This window comes from Myotis nattereri (genome assembly GCF_964212035.1).
Source record: "Myotis nattereri genome assembly, chromosome: X".
Classification (NCBI taxonomy): domain Eukaryota; kingdom Metazoa; phylum Chordata; class Mammalia; order Chiroptera; family Vespertilionidae; genus Myotis; species Myotis nattereri.
In genome coordinates this window covers 97300915-97322060 of record NC_138078.1, presented here as the reverse complement: position 1 = coordinate 97322060, position 21146 = coordinate 97300915, and the positions used below count along the sequence as shown (strand labels likewise).

The 21146-nt window shown below is 36.6% G+C and overlaps 1 protein-coding gene across 2 annotated transcripts in view; it reads left to right on the top strand.

Moving 5' to 3' along the window:
• The window catches only part of RBM41 (RNA binding motif protein 41), a 76065-nt gene extending 55261 nt beyond the window's left edge, over nt 1–20804 (top strand). For both annotated transcript variants that reach the window (XM_081115352.1, XM_081115351.1), the window contains 2 exons: nt 16488–16635; nt 18471–20804. In XM_081115352.1, the coding sequence (XP_080971478.1) occupies nt 16488–16635; nt 18471–18637 (315 nt within the window). In that variant the 3' untranslated portion in view covers nt 18638–20804. The remainder of the gene's footprint in view (nt 1–16487; nt 16636–18470) is intronic.
• The last annotated feature ends 342 nt before the right edge of the window (nt 20805–21146 follow it).

Here is a 21146-nt window from a genome sequence, read left to right as displayed (position 1 = left end):
GAATATCTAATACAATACTGAAGAACAACAAAGTTGAAGGGCTGACAGTACTCAACTTTAAGGCTTACTGTAATCAAGTAATCCAGTGCAGGTGAAAAAAGATGCATAGATCAATTGGGCAGAATAAAGACTACAGACATAGACTCACACTAATATAGAACTGATCTTTGACAAGGGAACAGAGGCAATTAAATGGAGAAAGGATAGTCTTTTCATCAAATTGTGCTGCAACAACTGGATATCAGCATTTTAAAAAATGAATCTAGACACAGATTTTGCAATCTTCAAAAAAAATAACTGTAAAATAGATTGTAGATACAAATGTAAAACAATACCATAAAACTTCTAGAAGAAAACGAGAAAAATCTAAGTGACCTTGTGTTTGGTGATGTATTTATAGATACAACCAAAAACATGATTTATGAGAGAAAAAAGTTTGATAAATCAGACTTCATTAAAATTATAAACTTCTATGTGAAAGATACTTTTAAGAGAAAAAAAATATGCCACAGACTGGAAGAAAATATCTTCAAAACACATGTCTAATAAAGGACGTGTATCCAAAATATAAAAAGGACTTCTAAAACTCAACAGTAATAAGATGAACTACCCAATTAAAAATGGGCAAAAGAACAGACACCTCCCCAAAGAAGGTATTTACATGTCAAATAAGCATATACAAAGGAGCTCACCATCATTTGTCATCAGGAAACTGCAAAATAAAACAATAATGAGATGCCATTATACACCTATTAGAATGACTAACAATCACAATAAAATTGACAGTCCCAAATGCTATTGAGGATGCTGAGCAACAGGTACTCTTATTCATTGCTGGTGAGAATACAAAATGACACAATCTCTTTGGAAGTTAGTTTGACAGCCTCTGACAAAGCGAAACATTGTTTTACCATATGATCTAGTAATTGCACTTCTAGTTATTTACTGCAATTGATTTGAAAACCTATATTTATACAAAACCCAGCATGTGAATGTTCATAGCAGTTTTATTCATAATTACCAAAAACTTGCAATCAAGATGTTCTTCTGTTTCCATTCACCTGTGCTACGTCTATACAATGGAATATAATTCGGCAATGCAAAGAAATGAGCTGTCAAACTACAATAAAGACATGGACTATAAATGCATTTTAATAAGTGAAAGAAGCCAATATGAAAAGACTGCTTATTGTATATTCCAGTTATGTGACACTTCAGTAAACACAAAACTATAGTGATGATAAATGATTGATGATTGCCAGGACTCTGGGGGATGTGGGGGACAGAGGAATAGATGAAGTACAGAGACAGAGGATTTTTAGGGCAGTAAAATTATTCTGTATGATAATGTAATAGTGGATACAAGACATGCATTTGTCAAAACCCATAATACTGTACAGCACGAAGAATGACCTTTGATGTATACAAATATTTTTAAAATCATTTAGGAGGTTAGAGAACCTCAGGAAAAAATGCAGATTGTGACAAGAGAATCTGTTACAAATACAGTGGGGCCTTGACTTACGTGTTTAATTCGTTCCGAGACCGAGCTCGTTAAGGAGCTCGTTAACTCAAATTACTCTATCAACTCAATGCAAAAAATCAGCCGAGAGACAGCTGGTATCTCAAAAAACTCGTTAGTCGGGACACTCGTAAGTCAAGGCCCCACTGTATATGAAGCTATGGGGGAAAGGGTGCTGACCTAAGTATCTTTGGAAATGTGTGGAATGTGGAAGCAACAGAGAGGTAAACAGAACAGTACATAATCACTGTACTCTAGATGATAAGATTTTGTAACATGGGGGTACAGGTTAACAATTCTGATATTGTTATACCTGTATAATGAAATGGAGCAATTAAGTAAATGAATGGCAGATGGTGAAGCCAGGTTTCTCACCCTTGGAATTTATAGATAAGCAACGGGAGAAAACTAAAATGATCCATGTGGTAATGGTTTATAGTTGGAGACATCATTATGAATTCATATTTAACTTAATATATGGATGATTACATACATAATGTGTACCACTTAATAATTCAGATTTTGTAATCAAAGAAAACATAATTTCAAGAGAAACATCAGAAGTGCTTTATTCAAAGTAATGTCCATCGCTAGCTACACATTTCCCCCATCTTTCAGGTAATTTGTGGATACCGTCCCAATAGAACTTTTCTTGTTTTGAGGCAAACCATTCAGAGACCCAATTTTCCACTTCTTCGTCTGTTTTGAAGTGCTTCTCAGAAAGTGCGTGTGCCATCAATCGGAACAAGTGGTCATCTGAAGGAGCAAGGTCTGGTGAATACAGCTGATGGGTTAATACTTCCCAGGCAAGAACTTTTAACGTGTCTTTAACTGGTTTTGAAGTGTGTGATGGTGCATCATCATGAAGCCAAAATTACTTTGCCGTGTCTTCTGGCCCATTCTGGTCATTTTGCGATCAAAGCATGGTTCAAATTGATTATTTGTTGTCGGTAGCGATAGTATTAATGGTTTCACCTGGTTTTAGAAGCTCATAAGTCACCACTCCTTCCTCATCCCACCAAACGCAGAGCATTGTCTTTTTTCCGAAGCGATTTGGCCTTGCAGTCGATGTTGATGGTTGACCTGGATCAACCCATGATTTTGTGAGTCTGGGATTCTCAAAATAAATCCACTTTTCATTGCCAGTCACAATTCAATGCAAAAAAGACTTTTTTTCATGCTGTTGAAGCAACATTATACTAATGACTTTTCGGTTTTCCATTTGTCTTTCGTTCAGTTGCTGTGGCCCTCATTTTCCTTCTTTTAAAATCTTTCCCATTGCTTGTAAACGATTGGAAATTATTTGCTGAGCAACATTTAATCTTTCTGCAAGTTGTTTTTGAGTTTGACACACATCTTCATCCAATAATGCTTGTAATTGTTGGTCTTCAAACTTTTTCGGTTGACCTGGACGTTCTTTGTCTTTCACATCGAAATCATCAGTTTTAAAGCGTTTAAACCAGCGTTCACAAGTATCTTGAGATGGAGCATGTTCACCATAAGCTTCCCCAAGTATACAATAACTTTCAGCAGCACTTTTCCTCAAAATAAAGTAATGAATTAAAACTTCCCGCAAATGCTCTTTTTTTGACACAAAATTCGACATTTTTAAGCGTAAAAATATCTGATGTAAATACCTTCAGAAATTTGACATATGAAATTTTGAAGCTTGCTGTCAATACAACAAAATAGCATAGTATCAAATCGCATATATATATCAACATATGTGTAACTCCATTTATTGAAAAAATCCGCATTATTAACTGGTACACCTGGTAGAATTATTTATAAATAACTGTATATACCCAGGTTAGCATTAAACGTAAATTTTTCTGTCAGCTGAGAGGATCTAAATGAAGCTATACTCCAGTAGTAACAAGCATGTTCAGCAACCAGATCTTTGTTTTTAAATACCATTCTCTAATAAAAGTAATCAGGACTCTTTAGAGAAATGGCTGATTCTAGTACTGAGGGTAGGAAATACACAAGATGAGCCTTGGGCATTTTGAATTGCCAGAAAATAAGGAAGTGCTAAAAACAACAAGATAAAAACATTGTTGGGGGTGGGGGGGGGTATGTCAAAGGAGCACAGGAGCCAAGTGAAAGAGTTTCCAATGACCAAAGTTGGAACAATTTATGTAATAAACTAAGTAATTAGTATTGGACTATATCCCAAAGTATAGAATAAATATCTATGAGTCCATACTGATAATAAATAAAACTGTTAAGTTGATAAATTGGAGAGAGGAGACAAAAATCCCATGCAGAAAAATTCTTATATAAATTTTGTAGATGCTCTACCTCAAGGAGTGGGGAGCATAACTCCCCACTAATTCGTTTTGAGCTACTTATAGTGACTTCTTTCCAAAGAGCACAGTATGGGAAGGCAGAAAAAAAAAATAGCATTACAGAATAGAAACCTAAAACTGCCTCAGCCAGGTCATCAAAGCCAACATCAGCAGTTATAAATCATGTTGATTTGTTTGCTTGTAAGAGGATCAAAATTGTACTTTTCATCTGTGATCTTTTTCCTAATAATCCATAACCCTAATCTAACCATGAGAAAAACACCAGAAAAATTATAGTAGTGGGCCATCCTACAAAGTACCTAATCAGTTTTCCTTAAAGCTGTCAAGATCATTAAAAACAAAGTTCTGATTAACTGCCACAGCCAAGAGGTGCCTGAAGACACATGAAAACTAAATGTACTGCGGTATCCTGGAAGGGATCCTGGAACCGAAAAAGAACATTAAGGAAAAACTAAGGAAATCTAAAAAAATATGGACTTTAAATGATAATATATCAATATTAATTTATTTATTTTAACAATGTGCCATAGTAATGTAAAATAATAACAGGGGAAACTAGGTGTGGGGTATATGGGAACTCTTTATACTAGCTTCTCAGTTTTTTTGTAAATATGTAAGTTTTTCTGTTCTAAAAAATAAAGTATTTTTTAAAAATTTTAAACAGGTAGCTGAAAAAGAATGCATATAGTATAATACTATTTACATAAAGTTTTAAAAATACAAAACAATGCCATGTATTACAGAGGAATACTAGAGACTCATTCTCTATTATCACTTGGGGTTTGTTTTTCTGTTTCACAGAAATGTTTATCTTGTTTTCGAACCTAGCTGTATCTTTGTGTTTATCTTTTTATATATGCATATATATGGATATATATGTATTTTGTAGATATGTACATATGTACATACCTGTGTGTATATATGTATGTACATATGTATGTTTTTGGAGCAGAGAAGATGCATCTAAGCAAGAAGTGACCGAGCCACCTCAACCAGAAGTCATCTTAATTTTTTTAAAATGTTCATATCAAAGGGAACAATCTTAGTATGGATCTTTCCTACTTGGTGAGAAACTTGCCATATATTTCACATACCCCTTTCTGTAGTCATTTAATTTTTTTAAAGCTTGTTTTAAAATATATTTTTATTAATTTCAGAGAGGAAGGGAGAGGGAGAGAGATACAAACATCAATGATTAGATAGAATCATTGATTGGCCGCCTCCTGCACGTGCTACAGGGATAGAGCTCGCAACTCGGGCATGTGCCCTGACCAGGAATTAAACCGTGACCTCCTGGTTCATAGGTCGACACTCAAATACTGAGCCATGCTGACTGGGCTAGTCATTTAATTTTATGATGTTTTCATGATGAGTATTTTAGAACCAAAACTCTAGATCACCTAAAATTACTTAAGTGAACCACAAATCAATTACAGTGGGCCCTTGACTTACCAGTGTCCTGACTAACAAGTTTTTCGAGATACGAGCCGTCTCTCGGCCGTTTTTTTGCTTTGAGTTGCAAGCTAAAATTTGGTTTACGAGCCAGCTTCAGATAACCCACCGCTAGTTGGCGCAGCGAACGTCACAGTGAGCACCACAACATCAGCCCAGCATCACGTGTCTCACTCGTTCACTTTTTGATTTGACATATGAGTAATTTGAGTTACGAGCTCCGTCACAGAACGAATTAAACTCATAAGTCAAGGCCCCACTGTATTCTATGTCCTTGTCTAAGATAAAAGTATAATTAAATGCTAAATATGTGGATACTCAGCTTCAAAAGACTTTGAGAAATAAAAAAAATCTGTTTATTACAATGTTTAACATATTCATACATTTCAATGGTTAAGTAATTTAAGTGGGCTCTATTTTCTAGCTCTTTGCTTTTGCTGCTCCTATCTGAATTCTTCCTAAGTTCCTTCAAAATACTATAGGATATAACTTATGCTAGTAAATATAGAGATCTCTTTTTTTCTCCGCACTTTTTTTATTTTAGTAAAATACACATAACCTGAGATCTACTGTCTTAACAAGATTTTAAGTGTACATTACAGTATTCTTAACTGTAGGCCCAGTGCTGTATAACAGATCTCTAGAACTTAGGCATCTTGCATGACTGAACTTTATACCCAATGAATAACTCCTCCTTTTCCTCTTCCCACAGCCACTGGCAGCCACCATTCTAGTTTGTGCTTTGATGAGTCTGACTACTGCAGATGCCACAAGTGATATCATGAAGTATTATCCCTGTTGTGACTGGCTTAATGAACTTAGTATAATCGCCTCAAAATTCATTCATGTTGTGTATGACAAGATTTCCTTTTTCTGACTGAGTAATATTCCACATTTTCTTTATCCATCTATGATGGGCATTTAGGTTGTTTCCATCTCTTGGGTATTGTGAACAGTGCTGCAATGAACATGTGAATTCAGACATCTCTTAGAGATCCTGATTTTAATTCTTTGGCATAAGTACCCAGAAGTAGCTTGCTAGATCTTATGGTAGTTCCAGTTTTAATTTTTTGAGGAACCTCCATACTGTTCTCCATAGAGGCTGCACCATTTTATATTTCTACCAACAATGCACAAGCGTTCCAATTTCCCTACATTCTCAACAGTTATTTTCTGTATGTGTTCTTTGAGGAAATGTATATTTTGCCCATTTTTAAAAATCGAGTTGTCTTCGTGCTATAGAGTTGTAGGAGTTTCTTATATATTTTAGATATTAACCTCTAATCAGATAGATGGTTTCCATATATTTTCTCCCATTCTGTAGGTTGCTTTTTCACTTTGCTGACTATTTCCTTTCCTGTGCAGAAGGATTTTGATTAATGTAGTCTCACTTTATTTTTGCTTTTGTTGCCTATGCTTCTAATGTAATATCCAAGAAATCAGGGTCACGGAGCTTTCCCTCTAGGTTTTCTTGGGAGTTTCAGAGTTTCAGTTCTTAATGTTTAATCCATTTTGAGTTGATTTTTCTGTATGAGAGTCCAGTTTTATTCTTTTACATATGGATGTCAGTGTTTCCCAACACCATTTGTTGAAGGGACTGTCCTTCTCCATTGTGTAGCTTGCCCTCCCCCCTTGTCAACCAGTTGACTGTATACTTGTGGATTTATTTCTGTGCTCTCTGTTCTGCTCCATTGTTCTATATGTCTGCCTTTATGCCAGTATCATACTGTTTCGGTAAATTTGTATGTTTTGAAATGAAAAAGTGTGAAGCGTCCCGTTTTCATTTCTCTGGATTGCTTTGGCTATTTTGGAGTTTCTTGTAGTTCCATATGACTTTTAGGATTTTTTTTCCTATTTCTATAAAAATACTGTTGGGATTTTGATAAGAATTGCATTAAATCTATAGATCATTTTGGGTAGTGTGGACATTTTACCCATATTGTCGTTCAGTCCCTGGAAGTATTCATTTCAGTCTTTAATTTCTTTGAGGAATGTTTCATGGGTCTTAATATACAAGTCCTTCGTCCCTTTTGTTACTTTCTTTTTTAAATCGATATATGATTGACATACAAAAAAGCTGTACATAGTTAATGTATGCATCTTGATGAGTTTGAAGATAAATATACACTGTGAAACTGTCACCATATACAGTGCCCTAAACTTAACCATCACCTCCAGAATTTCCTCCCTTCGTCTTTTTTCTTTTGATAACATTAAACATAAAATCTAGTCTCTTAACAAATTTTTAAGTATCCAATACAATATTGTTAACTATATACATTATGCTGTACTCTAGTTCTGTAGGAATTAGTCATCTTGCATAAGTGAAACTATCTACCCATTGATGAATACCTTTCCAATTATCCCAGCCCCTGGTAAATACAATTCTACTTTCTACATCTATGAATTTGACTATTTTAGATTCCTGATATAAGTGAGATCATATCGTATTTGTTCTTCTGTGTCTGGTTTATTTCATTTAGCATGTCTTCCAAGTCCATATATGTTGTAGCGAATGACAAGATTTATTTATTTTTTAAGGGTGAATAATATTCTGTTGTATTTATACACCATATTTACTTTATCTATTCATCTGTCAGTGGATATATAGGTTGTTTTCATGTCTTTGTTATTGTAAATAATGCTGCAATGAACAAGGGAATGCAGATATTTCTTCCCAATTCTGATTGCAGTTCTTTTGGGTGTAAAAACCCGGAAGTGGGATTGCTGGATTACATGGTAGTTATATTTTTATTTTTGAGGAACCTCCATACTGTTTTCCATAGTGGTTGTACCAATTTACATTCCTACCAACAGTGTACAAGGGTTAAAATTTCTTCACATCCTCACCAACACTTTTGTTTTTACGATAATAGCCATTGTAGCTGGCAGGAGATGATATGCCATTGAAGTTTTGATTTGCATTTCTCTGATGATTAGTGATGCTGAGCATCCTTTCATATACCTATTGGCAATTTGTATGTCTTTTTTGAAGAAATGTCTATTTAGGACTTTTGCCCATTTTTAAAATTTGGGGGGGGGTTAAGTTATAGATACCCTTATATATAGATATTAACCTTTTATCAGATATATGATTTGCAAATATATTCACTCATTTCCATAGGTTGCCTTTTCACTTTGCTGATTGTTTCCTTTGCTGCACAGGCTTTTTATTGATATAATCCTACTTGTCTTTTTTTGCTTTTGTTGCTTGTGCTTTTAATGTCATATTCAAGAATCATTGCCAAGGCCAATGCCAATAAGCTTTTTCCATGTATTTTCTCCTGGGAGTTTTAGAGTTTCAGGTCTTATTTTCAAGTCTTTAATCCATTTTGAATTATTATTATTTTTGTCTATGGTGTAAGATAAGCGTCTGATTTCATTCTTTTACACTGGATATACAGTTTTTCCAACACCATTTATTGAAGAGACTATTATTTCCCTATTGTGTATTCTTGCCCCTCTTGTTGAAGATCAATTTACCATAAATGTGTGGTTTATTTCTGGGCTCTCTATTCTGTTATACTGGTCAGTATGTCTTTTTTTTAATATATTTTTTATTGATATAAGGGAGAGGGAGAGAGAAACATCAATGATGAGAGAATCATTAATCAGCTGCCTCTTGCACGCCCCCTACTGGGGATCGAGCATGCAACCCGGGCATGTGCCCTTGACAGGAATTGAACCCAGGACTCTTCTGTCCACAGGTCAACGCTCTATCCACTGAGCCAAACCAGCTAGGGCTCAATAAGTCTTTTTTATGCCAGTATAATACTGTTTTGATAACTGTCATTTGAAATCAGGAAATGTAATGCCTCCTGATTTGTTCTTTTTAATAGTGCTTTATCTACTTAGTGTCTCTTGTGGTTCCATATGAATTTTAGGATTTTTTTCCATAAATTGCCATTTGGGACTTTGATAAGAATTGCATTAAAATCTGTAGATAGTTTTGGGTAGTTTAGACATTTTGACAATGTTAATATTTCCAGTCCATGAGTATGGAATATCTTTTCATCTATTTGTGTTTATGTTATTTATTTTCTTTCATTATTTTCCTCAGTATTAATTAGTTTTCTGTTTATTAGCCTTTCAGCTCCCTGGTTAACTTTATTTCTAAGTATATTCTTTTTGATGCTTATGTAAATGGAATTATTTTCTTGATTTCCTTTTCAAATTTTTGTATGTTGATTTTGTATCGTGCAACTTGACTGAATTTATTACTTTTAACAGTTTTATTATGAAGTCTTTAGGGTTTTCCACACATAGGATCATGTCATACAGAGATGATTTTACTTCTTCACTTCTAATTTGGTTGCCTTTTATTTTATTCTTGTCTAATTGCTCTCACTAGGACTACTATGTTGAATAGAAGTGAGAAGAGTGGACATCCTTGCCTTGTTTCTAATCTTCGAGGATCAGATTTAAGTTTTTCACTGTTGAGTATGAGGTTTGCTATGGGCTTTTCATATATGGCCTTTATTATGTTAAGGTAAATTCCTTCTATTCCTAATTAATTGAACATTTTTATCATGGACTTTGTCAGTGCTTTTTCTTCATCAATTGATATGATCATGTGATTTTTATTCTTCATTCTGTTAATGTAGTGTGTCACAATTATTGATTTTCATGTGTTGAACCATCCTTATATTCCAGAGATAAACACCCTTTGGTCATGGTGTAAGACCCCTTTAATGTGCTTTTGAATCCAGTTTACTAATTTTGTGTTGAGGATTTTTGCATCTGTATTGATCAGGGATATTGTCGTGTAGTTTTCTTTTCTTGTAATATCTTTTTCTGCCTTTGGTATCAGGATAATGCTGGCCTCATAAAATTAGTTTGGAATTGTTTCCTCCTCTTCGATATTTTGGAAGAGTTGGAGAAGGATTAGCATTAGTTCTTTAAGTGTTTGATAGAGTTCGCCCATGAAGCTATCTAGTTCTGGTGCTTTCTTTGTTGGGAGGTTTTGATTACTGATTCAATCTCATTGCTAGTTATAAATCTGTTCACATTTTCTACTTTTATATAATTTAGTCTTAGTATAGGTTGTATGTTTCCAGGAACTTATTATCTTCCAGTTTAACCAGTGTGTTGGCAAAGAATTGTTCATAGTAGTCTTTTATAATCCTTTTTATTTATATGGCATTAATTATAATGTGTCCTCTTTCATTTCTGATTTTATGAGTCTTTTTTATTCTTAGTACTGTTGAAGGTACTCAATTTTGTTGATTTTTTTAAAAAAAAACTAGCTCTTGTCCTGATCAGTTTGGCTCAGTGGATAGAGCGTCGTGCCATGAACTGAAGGGTCCCAGGTTCGATTCTGGTCTAAGGGCATATACCTTGGTTGCAGGCTCGATCCCCAGTAGGGTGTGTGTAGGAGGCAGCTGATCAATGTTTTTCTCTCACCAATGTTTCTAACTCTATCCGTCTCCCTTCCTCTCTGTAAAATCAATAAAATGTATTTTTTAAAATAAATAAATATTAAAAAAAAAAACTAGCTCTTGCCCAACCAGTGTTGCTCAGTGGTTGAATGTCAACCCAGGAACCAAGAGGTCATCAGTTTGATTCCTGGTCAGGGCATATGCCAGGGTTGCAGGCTTGGTTCCCAGTAGGAAGCATGCAGGAGGCAGCCGATAGATGACGTTTCTCATCGATGTTTCTATCTCTATCCCTCTCTAAAAATCAATAAAACATTTTTTTAAAAAGAATATTCTCTTTTTAAAAAAACTACCTTAATTTAGTTGATTTTTAAAAATTGTTTCTGTAATCTATGTTTTATTTATTTCTGGTCTAAACTTTATTATTTTTTTCTGCTAACTTTGGGCTTAGTTCTTTTTCTAATTTTTCTTAAGGTATAAAGTTGTTCATTTGATGTTTTTCCTCTTTTTTAATATAGGCATTTATCACTATAACTTCCCTCTTAGTACTGCTCTTACTACATATCACATTTTATATTATGGTTTCATTTTTTTATCTCAAGATATTTCCTTTTTTTATATATATATATATACACACACACACGTGTGTTTGTGTGTGTGTGTGTGCGTGTGTGTGTGTGTGTGTGTGTCTTGATTTCAGAGAGGAAGGGAGGAGATAGAAACTTCAATGATGAGAGAGAAACATTGATTGGGTGCCTCCTGCACACCCCACACTGGGGATAGAGCCTGCAACCTGGGCATGTACCCTGCCCGGAATTGAACCATAACCTCCTGGTTCATAGGTCAATGCTCAACCACAGAGCCATACAGGCTGGGCTTTCTCAAGATATTTTCTAATTTCACTTTTAATTTTTTCTTTGACATATTAGTTAATCAAGAGTAATTTATTGAGTCCTAGCTGGTTTGGCTCAGTGGATAGAGCGTTGGCCTGTGGACTGAAGGGTTCCAGGTTCGATTCTGGTCAGGTAACATGCCTGCGTTGTGGGCTCTATCCCCAGTAGGGGCATGCAGGAGGCAGCCAATCAGTGATTCTCTCTCATCTTTGGTGTTTCTATCTCTCTCTCTCCCACTCCCTTCTTCTCTGAGGTCAATGAAAATATATTTTTTTAAGTAATTTATTGAATTTGCACATATTTATGAATTTTCTAGTTTTCTTTCTGCTATTGAAAGCAAGATATTGAAATCTAATAGTATTGTGTTGCTGTTTTCTGTCTTCAGTTCTCTCAATGTTTGCTTCATATATTTAAGTGTTCTGAATGTTGGATGTATATATATTTATAATTGTTATACCTTCCTGGTGCATTAACCCTGTTACCATATAATGTTCTTTTTTGTCTCTTATGACTGTTTTGACTTAAAGTATATTTTTTTCTGATACCCCTGCTGTTTTGGTTACCATTTGCATGAATATTTTTTTCTATCCTTCCATTTTCAGCCTGTATGTGACCTTAAATCTAAAGTGAGTTTCTTGTAGACGGCATACATGGATCTTGTTTTTTATTCATTTGGCCACTGCATGTGTTTGACAAAGGAGTTAAACCCATTTACATGTAAAGTAATTTATTGATGGGAAAGGACTCCCTATTGCCATTTATTAGTTGTTTTCTGTCTTGTAGTTCTTTTGTCCCTCTTTTTCTCTCTTAATGTCTGCCTTAGTGGTTCATTGATTTTTTTTGTAGTCATATGCTTTTTCCTCTCTCATTTTCTTTTGTGAATCTTCTATAGGTATTTTCTTTATGCTTACAGTCTGGGCTTACTTAAAGTTTTAACAAGTTTCTTAGAGTTATAACGATCTATTTTAAGCCAATAAGAGTTTAAGTTGGATCACGTTAAAGAGCTTTTTAAAATTTTTTTGAATAGATAGAATAGTGTCTCTTATTTCTCTGAGGGTATTCGTGATAATTTTTGAAGATTTTTTTTTCTTTGCATGGTCTCTGTTTACTCCTATTTGCTTTCCTTTCTGTTGTTTGTTCTGCTCTCTGTCCTTCACGTTAGTCTTTCCTCAGATGTCTGATGATCTAGACTCATATTTATGAGTAGGAGCCAAAAACAGATTAGAAACTTTGAGTACATGAGTGGTTCTTATTGACTTTGAGCTTCACTTTATTTTTTTTAAAATATATTTTATTGATTTTTTACAGAGAGGAAGGGAGAGAGATAGAGAGTTAGAAACATCGATGAGAGAGAAACATCGATCAGCTGCCTCCTGCATACCCCCTACTGGAGATGTGCCCACAACCAAGGTACATGCCCTTGACCGGAATCGAACCTGGGACCCTTCAGTCCGCAGGCCTGCCGGGGTCCAACCCCAGCAGGTCCAGGGGTCCCCAAAGGTGTGGACGGAGTCGGCGAAGAAGGAATGACAAGGAGACAGCGTTCAGTTGATCAGCAGCCTAGCCAGGATCTCCAGCCAAGTTCTGGTCTCGATCTCCAGAGAGGTTCTGCTTAGGATCTCCAGCCAGGTTCTGTGTCCATGGTCTCTTGCTAGGTTCTCCAGCCAGGTTCTCCAGGTTCTCCAGCCAGGTTCTGTAGCCATGTTCCCTCGCTAGGTTCTCCAGCCAGGTTCTGTCCAGGTTCTCCAGCCAGGTTCAGTCACCAGGTTCTAGTCAGGTTCTCTTGCCAATTTCTGTAGTCAGGTTCAGTCCAGGATCTTTTGCCATGTTCTCTCCAGCGAAGTTCTTCTGTCTCTAGAGAACATTCTGTGTAGGTTCTGTGCCAATTTCTGTCTCTCCTCTCTGTCTCCTAAGTTCTGTCTGCTGTTGTCTTGTTTCAACTGTATTTATACCAGTTGATTCCAATCCTATCAATCTCTATTACAAAGGTTAGGGCGTTTCTTATCTCCATTCCAGGGAGTAAAGATTATGTAGCTTAAGCATGATTATTCGTAGTTAAAGTGATTAATTACCCGCCTGGCACTTAGTTAAGGGATTTTATTCCCTCCCTAACTTAAGGGGAAAATCCCTACTTGGGGAAACAACCTTTCTCAGAGAGGCGACCTTGGTTAAAACACATAGTGCCAAGAAGGTGAGCAAACATATTAAGAACAGTATGCCATATATGCCAGGTCCCTTGAAACAGCAAGCATGGACCAGCTCCCGGCAAATTCCCCCTTTTTTATTTATTTATTTTTTAAAGCGGGCATTAAAAAGAAAAACCCAAAATGCTCTCTTGTATCCATTTTAAGAGTAGGATTGGCGCTTTCTGCTATTACCTGAGGCCTGATCTATCACCCCAGGGAGAGCTTGCCAATCCTGCACTTTCCTGGGGTGGAAAGGCTGCAGTGGGGTTAAGGATAAGGCTCCTTGGGCCTACCTTCTCCCATGCCTCTACATTTACCTTTCGGGCACCTTTCCTTCCTCAGAAAAGCATGGACGTATTTCTTGTATAAAATGTTCCATCTGACTGGGAGTAACCTTAATTCCTCTGCTAGCAAGCATATGTGTTAAAAGATCAATACAGAGTCTTATTTCTTTAGACTCAGTATGGCACATCTTCTTAATCTAAGAATCAATACAGAGTCTTCTTTCTTTGGACTCAGTATGGCACATCTTCTCAATCTAAGAATCAATAGAATCTTCTTTCTTTGGACTCAGTATGGCACAACTTCTCAATCTATGTTCTGTACTATCCACCTTCTTACCCTACTTATCCTCTGTAGGGGGGTCTGCAGTACCCTGGTGGAGTCCTATCCGTCCCGAGTGTGGGGTTCTCAATGGAGGCGGGGGGTTACCTAGGGGAATCCTGTTCCAGGGGTTCCCAAAGGTGTGGACGGAGTCGGTGAAGACTATCCACCCTCTTCCTATGGTGGAGTCCTATCCGTCCCGAGTGCGGGGCGCTTGCCTGGGGAATGGGGGGCTTACCTAAGGGTCCCTGTTCGGGCGCCAGATGCCGGGGTCCAACCCCAGCAGGTCCAGGGGTCCCCAAAGGTGTGGACGGAGTCGGCGAAGAAGGAATGACAAGGAGACAGCGTTCAGTTGATCAGCAGCCTAGCCAGGATCTCCAGCCAAGTTCTGGTCTCGATCTCCAGAGAGGTTCTGCTTAGGATCTCCAGCCAGGTTCTGTGTCCATGGTCTCTTGCTAGGTTCTCCAGCCAGGTTCTCCAGGTTCTCCAGCCAGGTTCTGTAGCCATGTTCCCTCGCTAGGTTCTCCAGCCAGGTTCTGTCCAGGTTCTCCAGCCAGGTTCAGTCACCAGGTTCTAGTCAGGTTCTCTTGCCAATTTCTGTAGTCAGGTTCAGTCCAGGATCTTTTGCCATGTTCTCTCGCTAGGTTCTGTCTCTAGGTTCTGAGGCCAGTTTCTGTCCAGGATCTTTTGCCATGTTTTCTCCAGTGAAGTTCTTCTGTCTCTAGAGAACGTTCTGTGTAGGTTCTGTGCCTCCTGGTTCTGTCTTCTTAGTTCTGTCTTGTTACATCTGTATTTATACCAGTTGATTCCAATCCTATCAATCTCTATTTCAAAGGTTAGGGAGTTTCTTATCTCCATTCCAGGGAGTAAGGATTATGTAGCTTATGCATGATTGTTCGTAGTTAAAGTGATTAATTACCCACCTGGCACTTAGTTAAGAGGTTTTATTCCCTCCCTAACTTCAGGGGAAAATCCCTACCTGGGGAAACAACCTTTCTCAGAGACCTTGGTTAAAACACATAGTGCCTAGAAGGTGAGCAAACATATTAAGAACAGTATGCCATATATGCCAGGTCCCTTGAAACAGCAAGCATGGACCGGCTCCCGGCACAGGCCGACGCTCTATCCACCGAGCCAAACCGGCTAGGGCGAACTTCACTTTCAAGTCATCTGGCTGGTCCATTTGTTAGAGAAATTCCCCATCCCAAATTAGTATTTTTAAATCTTTCCTCTTGGGGCTAGTCAGATTCTTCAGAGAAGACACAAACTATTGCTTGGGAGGGTACTACCAGCAGTGTAGGAGCCAAGTGGGGGAAACTGTCTGGGGTATCCTCAGTATTCAATATGAAGTATTTATCTTAATTATCTTGCTTTCAGAAACATTACTCAGACCTTCAACTGTATCTAGCATTCCCCATATTCAGAGAATAAACCTCCGGTATTCACCAGGATTGGGAGTGGCCTTTACCCAGCGGCATTATTGAAGGGAAGGGGGTGGGAGAGGAGGTGGGATATTTTAAAGCAGGGGTCCTCAAACTTTTTAAACAGGGGGCCAGTTCACTGTTCCTCAGACCGTTGGAGGGCCGGACTATAAAAGAAAACTATGAACAAATTCCTATGCACACTGCACATATCTTATTTTGAAGTAAAAAAACAAAACGGGAACAAATACAATCTTTGTATTCGCATGTGGCCCGCGGGCTGTAGTTTGAGGACCCCTGTTTTAAAGTATAGTTGGTTTTTAAACAACTTTCAACCAAACACCTTATTTTAACCCCGCCTTTACATCCATCTCCAGAGATAGCTGAAACTATCAATTTCTGAACTGTTTGAGAATTCTTATGTGTATATTGGATTGGTTTCTGGCTTTCATCACTGCTGATTAAAGATTCAGCTTTCTTTAATATACCCATCCAGTATTTTTCAGCTTCCAGAATATTGTTGCTATTGCTTCTTTTCCTTGTTCTTCCTAACCTTGTAGATTTGTGTGTGTGTTTAAATTCTACAGTTTTTGAGATTTTCCTGGGAAATTAGACGCATGTGTTCAATCCACCATCTTTATCTAAAACTGTTGAATTCTATCCACAGTGAAATAGTTGCCTTATTTCCCTTATGTAATATTTTTGTTGATCTTCGATTTATATTAGGTGTTATACCTGAAGAACCTTAGCCCTCGGGTGACCGAAAGAGATCTTGTCTCATTGTTCGCTCGGTTCCAGGAGAAAAAAGGACCTCTAATTCAATTCCGAATGATGACTGGACGAATGAGGGGGCAAGCTTTTATCACCTTTCCCAGTAAGTAGCTTTATCTGGATAATTACTCAGTTGTAGCATCAGCATTAGAGACTACTTATACCCTTTCTAATTTACTAGTAGATACAGTCCTTTGATTTACCTATAACACATGAGAAGCATGTGCTTAAACAAGCACATGGGAAGAATGGAAGAGAATTAAGCAAAATGTTTTCAATATTCCTCTATCCTGCCTTCTGTGCTTCCTCTCCTCCATTGACTGTGCATGACCACCTTACTCCATTGTCTTCAATTTTTCCCAATCTTGGCACTTTCTTCTCACTTTATCAAAATTAGTTTTACTTTTTAAAAAAATATATTTGTATTGATTTCAGAGAGTTAAGGGGAGGGAGAGAGAGATAGAAACATCAATGATGATAGAGAATCATTGATCGGTGGCCTCCTGCATGCCCCCAACTGGGGATCGAGTCTGCAATCTGGGCATGTGCCCTTGACTGGAATTGAACCCGGGATCCTTCAGTCCGCAGGCCAACGCTCTATCCACTGAGCCAAATCAGCCAGGGGAAAATTAACTTTACCTTTAAAATTTTTATTTTACCCCTGCTCACAAAGGACTACTAGTGTTTGTAGTCCATTATAATTATATTACTTTTGGGATTCTGATCAGAACACTTACACTTGCTTAATGCTCTATTCCTTTAGGACTAAGAAACTATAAGGTAATGTGCTAATTCACTAGTAATTCATAATTAGGGGATGATGATATATTCGTACAACTAGATTGCATCTTAATACATGATTTCAGTATCCTAATCTAAAGGGAGTGAATAATACAGGAATTTCAGTTTCTCTGACAGACCAAACTATCTTCTTTTTTTTTTTTCTTTTTTTTTTTTTTTTTTTGATGCAGGCTGGTTACTAGCTGTTCCTTTCATTATTTCTAAACTATCATCATTTATAAACAGCCTAGTAATCTATGTACAGGCAAGTAATTTACACTTGAGCAGTTCCAAACTCCACTAGTCTTGTACCATCTTTGCTATCTTGTAGAAGGTTTATGGATGTTCTGCAATAGTGGTTTTTAGTCCTTTTAATTGTGAAGGCCCTTTTTAAACTCAATATGATACATGAATTGAGAAAAATATGTGATAAAAAGGCTTTATAAAGTAAGTACTTTCAAATGGATAGCTGTTTTACTAATCATAATAGCAGCTATCCACATTTTAAAATTTGTAGTACATACATAAATTGGTTCAGTCTAAAGATATTGCCTGTCTACTTTTGATTTCACAGACTCCGGTCAATAATTGCACTCCTTTCTGATTTTCCACATCAAGGGTCTGAGAAACATAAGTTGAATACTACTACTGTACACTATGTACTGTTACTCTGCAAATTTCCATATACTTACATGGATTATTACACTTAATTATCTCAATGAGGGCTCCTACAATCACTCTCCCATCAAAAGATAAAAGCAGCAAAATGACCTTAATACCATGATAACCTCTTTTATTTGTGTTACCCATTTTGAAAATGACTTAATTCTCACAATACCTATAATCTATCTAGGATAGAAGCTTGTGTATTAGTAGTTACAGGTTAGCCTTCTTTTGCACACTATCTATATTTTTCTTTATGTTTTTAAATTATGAGGCACTCTCAGCCATTTTAAGTTTTTCCAGTCATTATTTTTAGCCATTACTTTAATCTTGCTGAATTATGCAAATATGAGATTATGAAAAAGATAATAAAATCAAATAGCTATATGGCCTAATAGCCTACATTTAACTCCAAGGCAAAAAAAAAGAAACAAATTGGAAATAGAATTGTAATATTAAGCCCTATGTAAATTGATTATTTTTCCTTTCTTTTAGATAAGGATATAGCATGGCAAGCATTCCATCTAATAAATGGATATAAACTACATGGGAAAATTTTGGTGATAGAATTCGGAAAGAACAAAAAACAACAGTCTGATCTCCAGTCTGCTTCTCTCAGATCGTCTGCTACAGAAAACACTACAAAAACCAGTGGCAGCTAGAAGATATATAGATTATGAGTCGCAGGAAGTCCTTCTTGCATCCAAGGATCTAGGATTTCTATATAGATAGCAATGTGTTTGGAATTGAAGAGAAACTGAGGAAGAAAAATCTAATTAAGATAATTGCTTTAGCTTTTTGAAAGAATTGGTAGAAAACATTTTCTATAATCAAAGACTATACAGGACAGACAAGATACCAAGTGTGAAGGGTAGGGTACAAAGAGTATCATTTTCTCAGGATAAATTACAAAGGATTATTTCCAAGGATATTTTAAATCTTTATACTTTATCTATGGTCTTAAATACTTATCCCTAGAGATAACATTCTTTCCAAGACTGCCACCTGTATACAGAATTAAAAAACTAAAAGTTGAAATATTCATTTATTAGAGCTCATTTGTTCCTAATTGTATTCACATAGTAAATCAATGACTAGGACCCGGGCCTAAACATCAACAAATGCTGTTAAATGAGAAATATCAGCAATAACAGTAGGGCCTAAGACACATGTCAGTACACATATTTAATGAATTCTTTCTATTAAGTTATCTGTATCTTCAAAAAGCCATATATTTTTCTAATGAAAGCATCTAGATCTAAATAGTGATGTGCCCCTAGTCATTAAACTAGCTACCATTGAGTAATCATTGAATCCCAAGCAATAAACATTGAATAAGCATCTAATATATGTTAGGTATATGCATTTTAGAAGAGGAACATACTAGAAAAAATACTAAAGGGGAAATGGGAAGAAAGAGTTCTCTAGAAGAGAGGCAGCCACTCCCAAATTCCCCACTTGTTTGTTTATAGTTGCTGGAGAAATGAAAGACAGTATGGTATAGAGGAAGTGGTACAAATGTTGGACTCACACCTGTGTTTGAACTTCACATCCACACTTACCACTCCATGACCTTGACAAGTCACTTAGCCTGAGCCTCAGTTTTCTCATCTATAAAATGAAGATAATAATACTACTTACCTCATTGAGTTGTAAGAATTAAATGAGATGGTATTATCCAGGCTGAAGATCAGAAGAAAAAAAAGAACAGAATATACAATCAGTTAAGTACTCCAACATACTTGCAATGGGAGTACCAGAAAAAAAGAGAGAAAGAAAGCAGAAAAAATATTCTAATAAATAATGGCTGTAAGCATCCCAAGTTAATGAGAAGCATTATCTTCACATCCAAAAATCTCAGCGAACTCCAAGTAGGATAACAAGAAGAAATCTACAGACACATTAAAATAAAAATGATAAAACACAAAGACGGAAAGTCTTGGAAGTAACATGAGAAAAATTAAACATCACTCAATGGATTGCCAATAAGATTAACAGCTAACTTCTCATTAGAAACAATGGAGATGGCAGTGGGATAACATATTCAAAGTGCTGAAAGGAAAAAATGTCAATATAGAATCCTACATCCAATAAAACTATTTCTCAAAAATGATGAAACAAAGACATTCCCATGTAATCAGAAACGGAGAATTTGTTGGCACACCTGATTTACAGGAAATAGTAAAGAAAGTTCTTCAGGTGGAAAGCAAGTGACCTCAGATAGTAATTTGAATCTAAACATGCAAAAAATAACATGGGTAAATTTAATTATCCTATATAATAAAAGGCTAATATGCAAATCGACCAAACGGTGGAACGACCGGTCGCTATGATGCGCACTGACCACCAGGGGCAGACTCTCAACTCAGGAACTGCCCCCTGGTGGTCAGTGCACTCCCATAGGGGGAGCACCGCTCAGCCATAAGCTGGGCTCATGGCTGGCGAGTGTAGCAGCGGTGGCAGGAGCCTCTCCCACCTCTGTGGCAGCACTAAGGATGTCCAACTGCCAGCTTAGGCCCAAGGAGCGGGCCTAAGCCGTCAGTTGGACATCCCCCGAGGGTTCCCGGACTGCAAGAGGGTGCAGACCGGGCTGAGGGACCCCCCAGAGTGCACATATTTCATGCACCAGGCCTCTACTGTAATTATAAAAAACAGTTTAGCTTCATTTTCCTTTTAATTAAAAAGTGTTATAGCCCAGTATGTATGTAGTTGCATTTTGGGGCCTATAACATATGAAACTGTAATATTTTTGCCAATTACAGAACAAAGGAAGTGAGTGGAAGCAAAACTATTGAACTAAAGAAGTGACTCCAAATGGTAACTCAAATCCACTGGAACAAATGAAGAAAACAAAAAAAGGGGAAATAAGGTTAATATAAAAAGCTATAAATATATACTAGCTCCGCTTTCTTCTCTCTCCACTTCTTTAAGAGACATAAATTATGTTAAGTAGTAATTATAACAATGTATTATGTTTATAACATGTAGAAATAATATATATAGCAATAATATCATAAAGAAGTAGGAAATGGAGTAGGTTTATATAGGAATAAGTTTTTATATCTCATCGGAATTAGGACATATCTGAAGACAATTTAGTTAGAATGTGCATGGTAAATCTTAGAGCAATCACGGTGATAACTGAAAATACATAGTGAAAATATTTAAAAT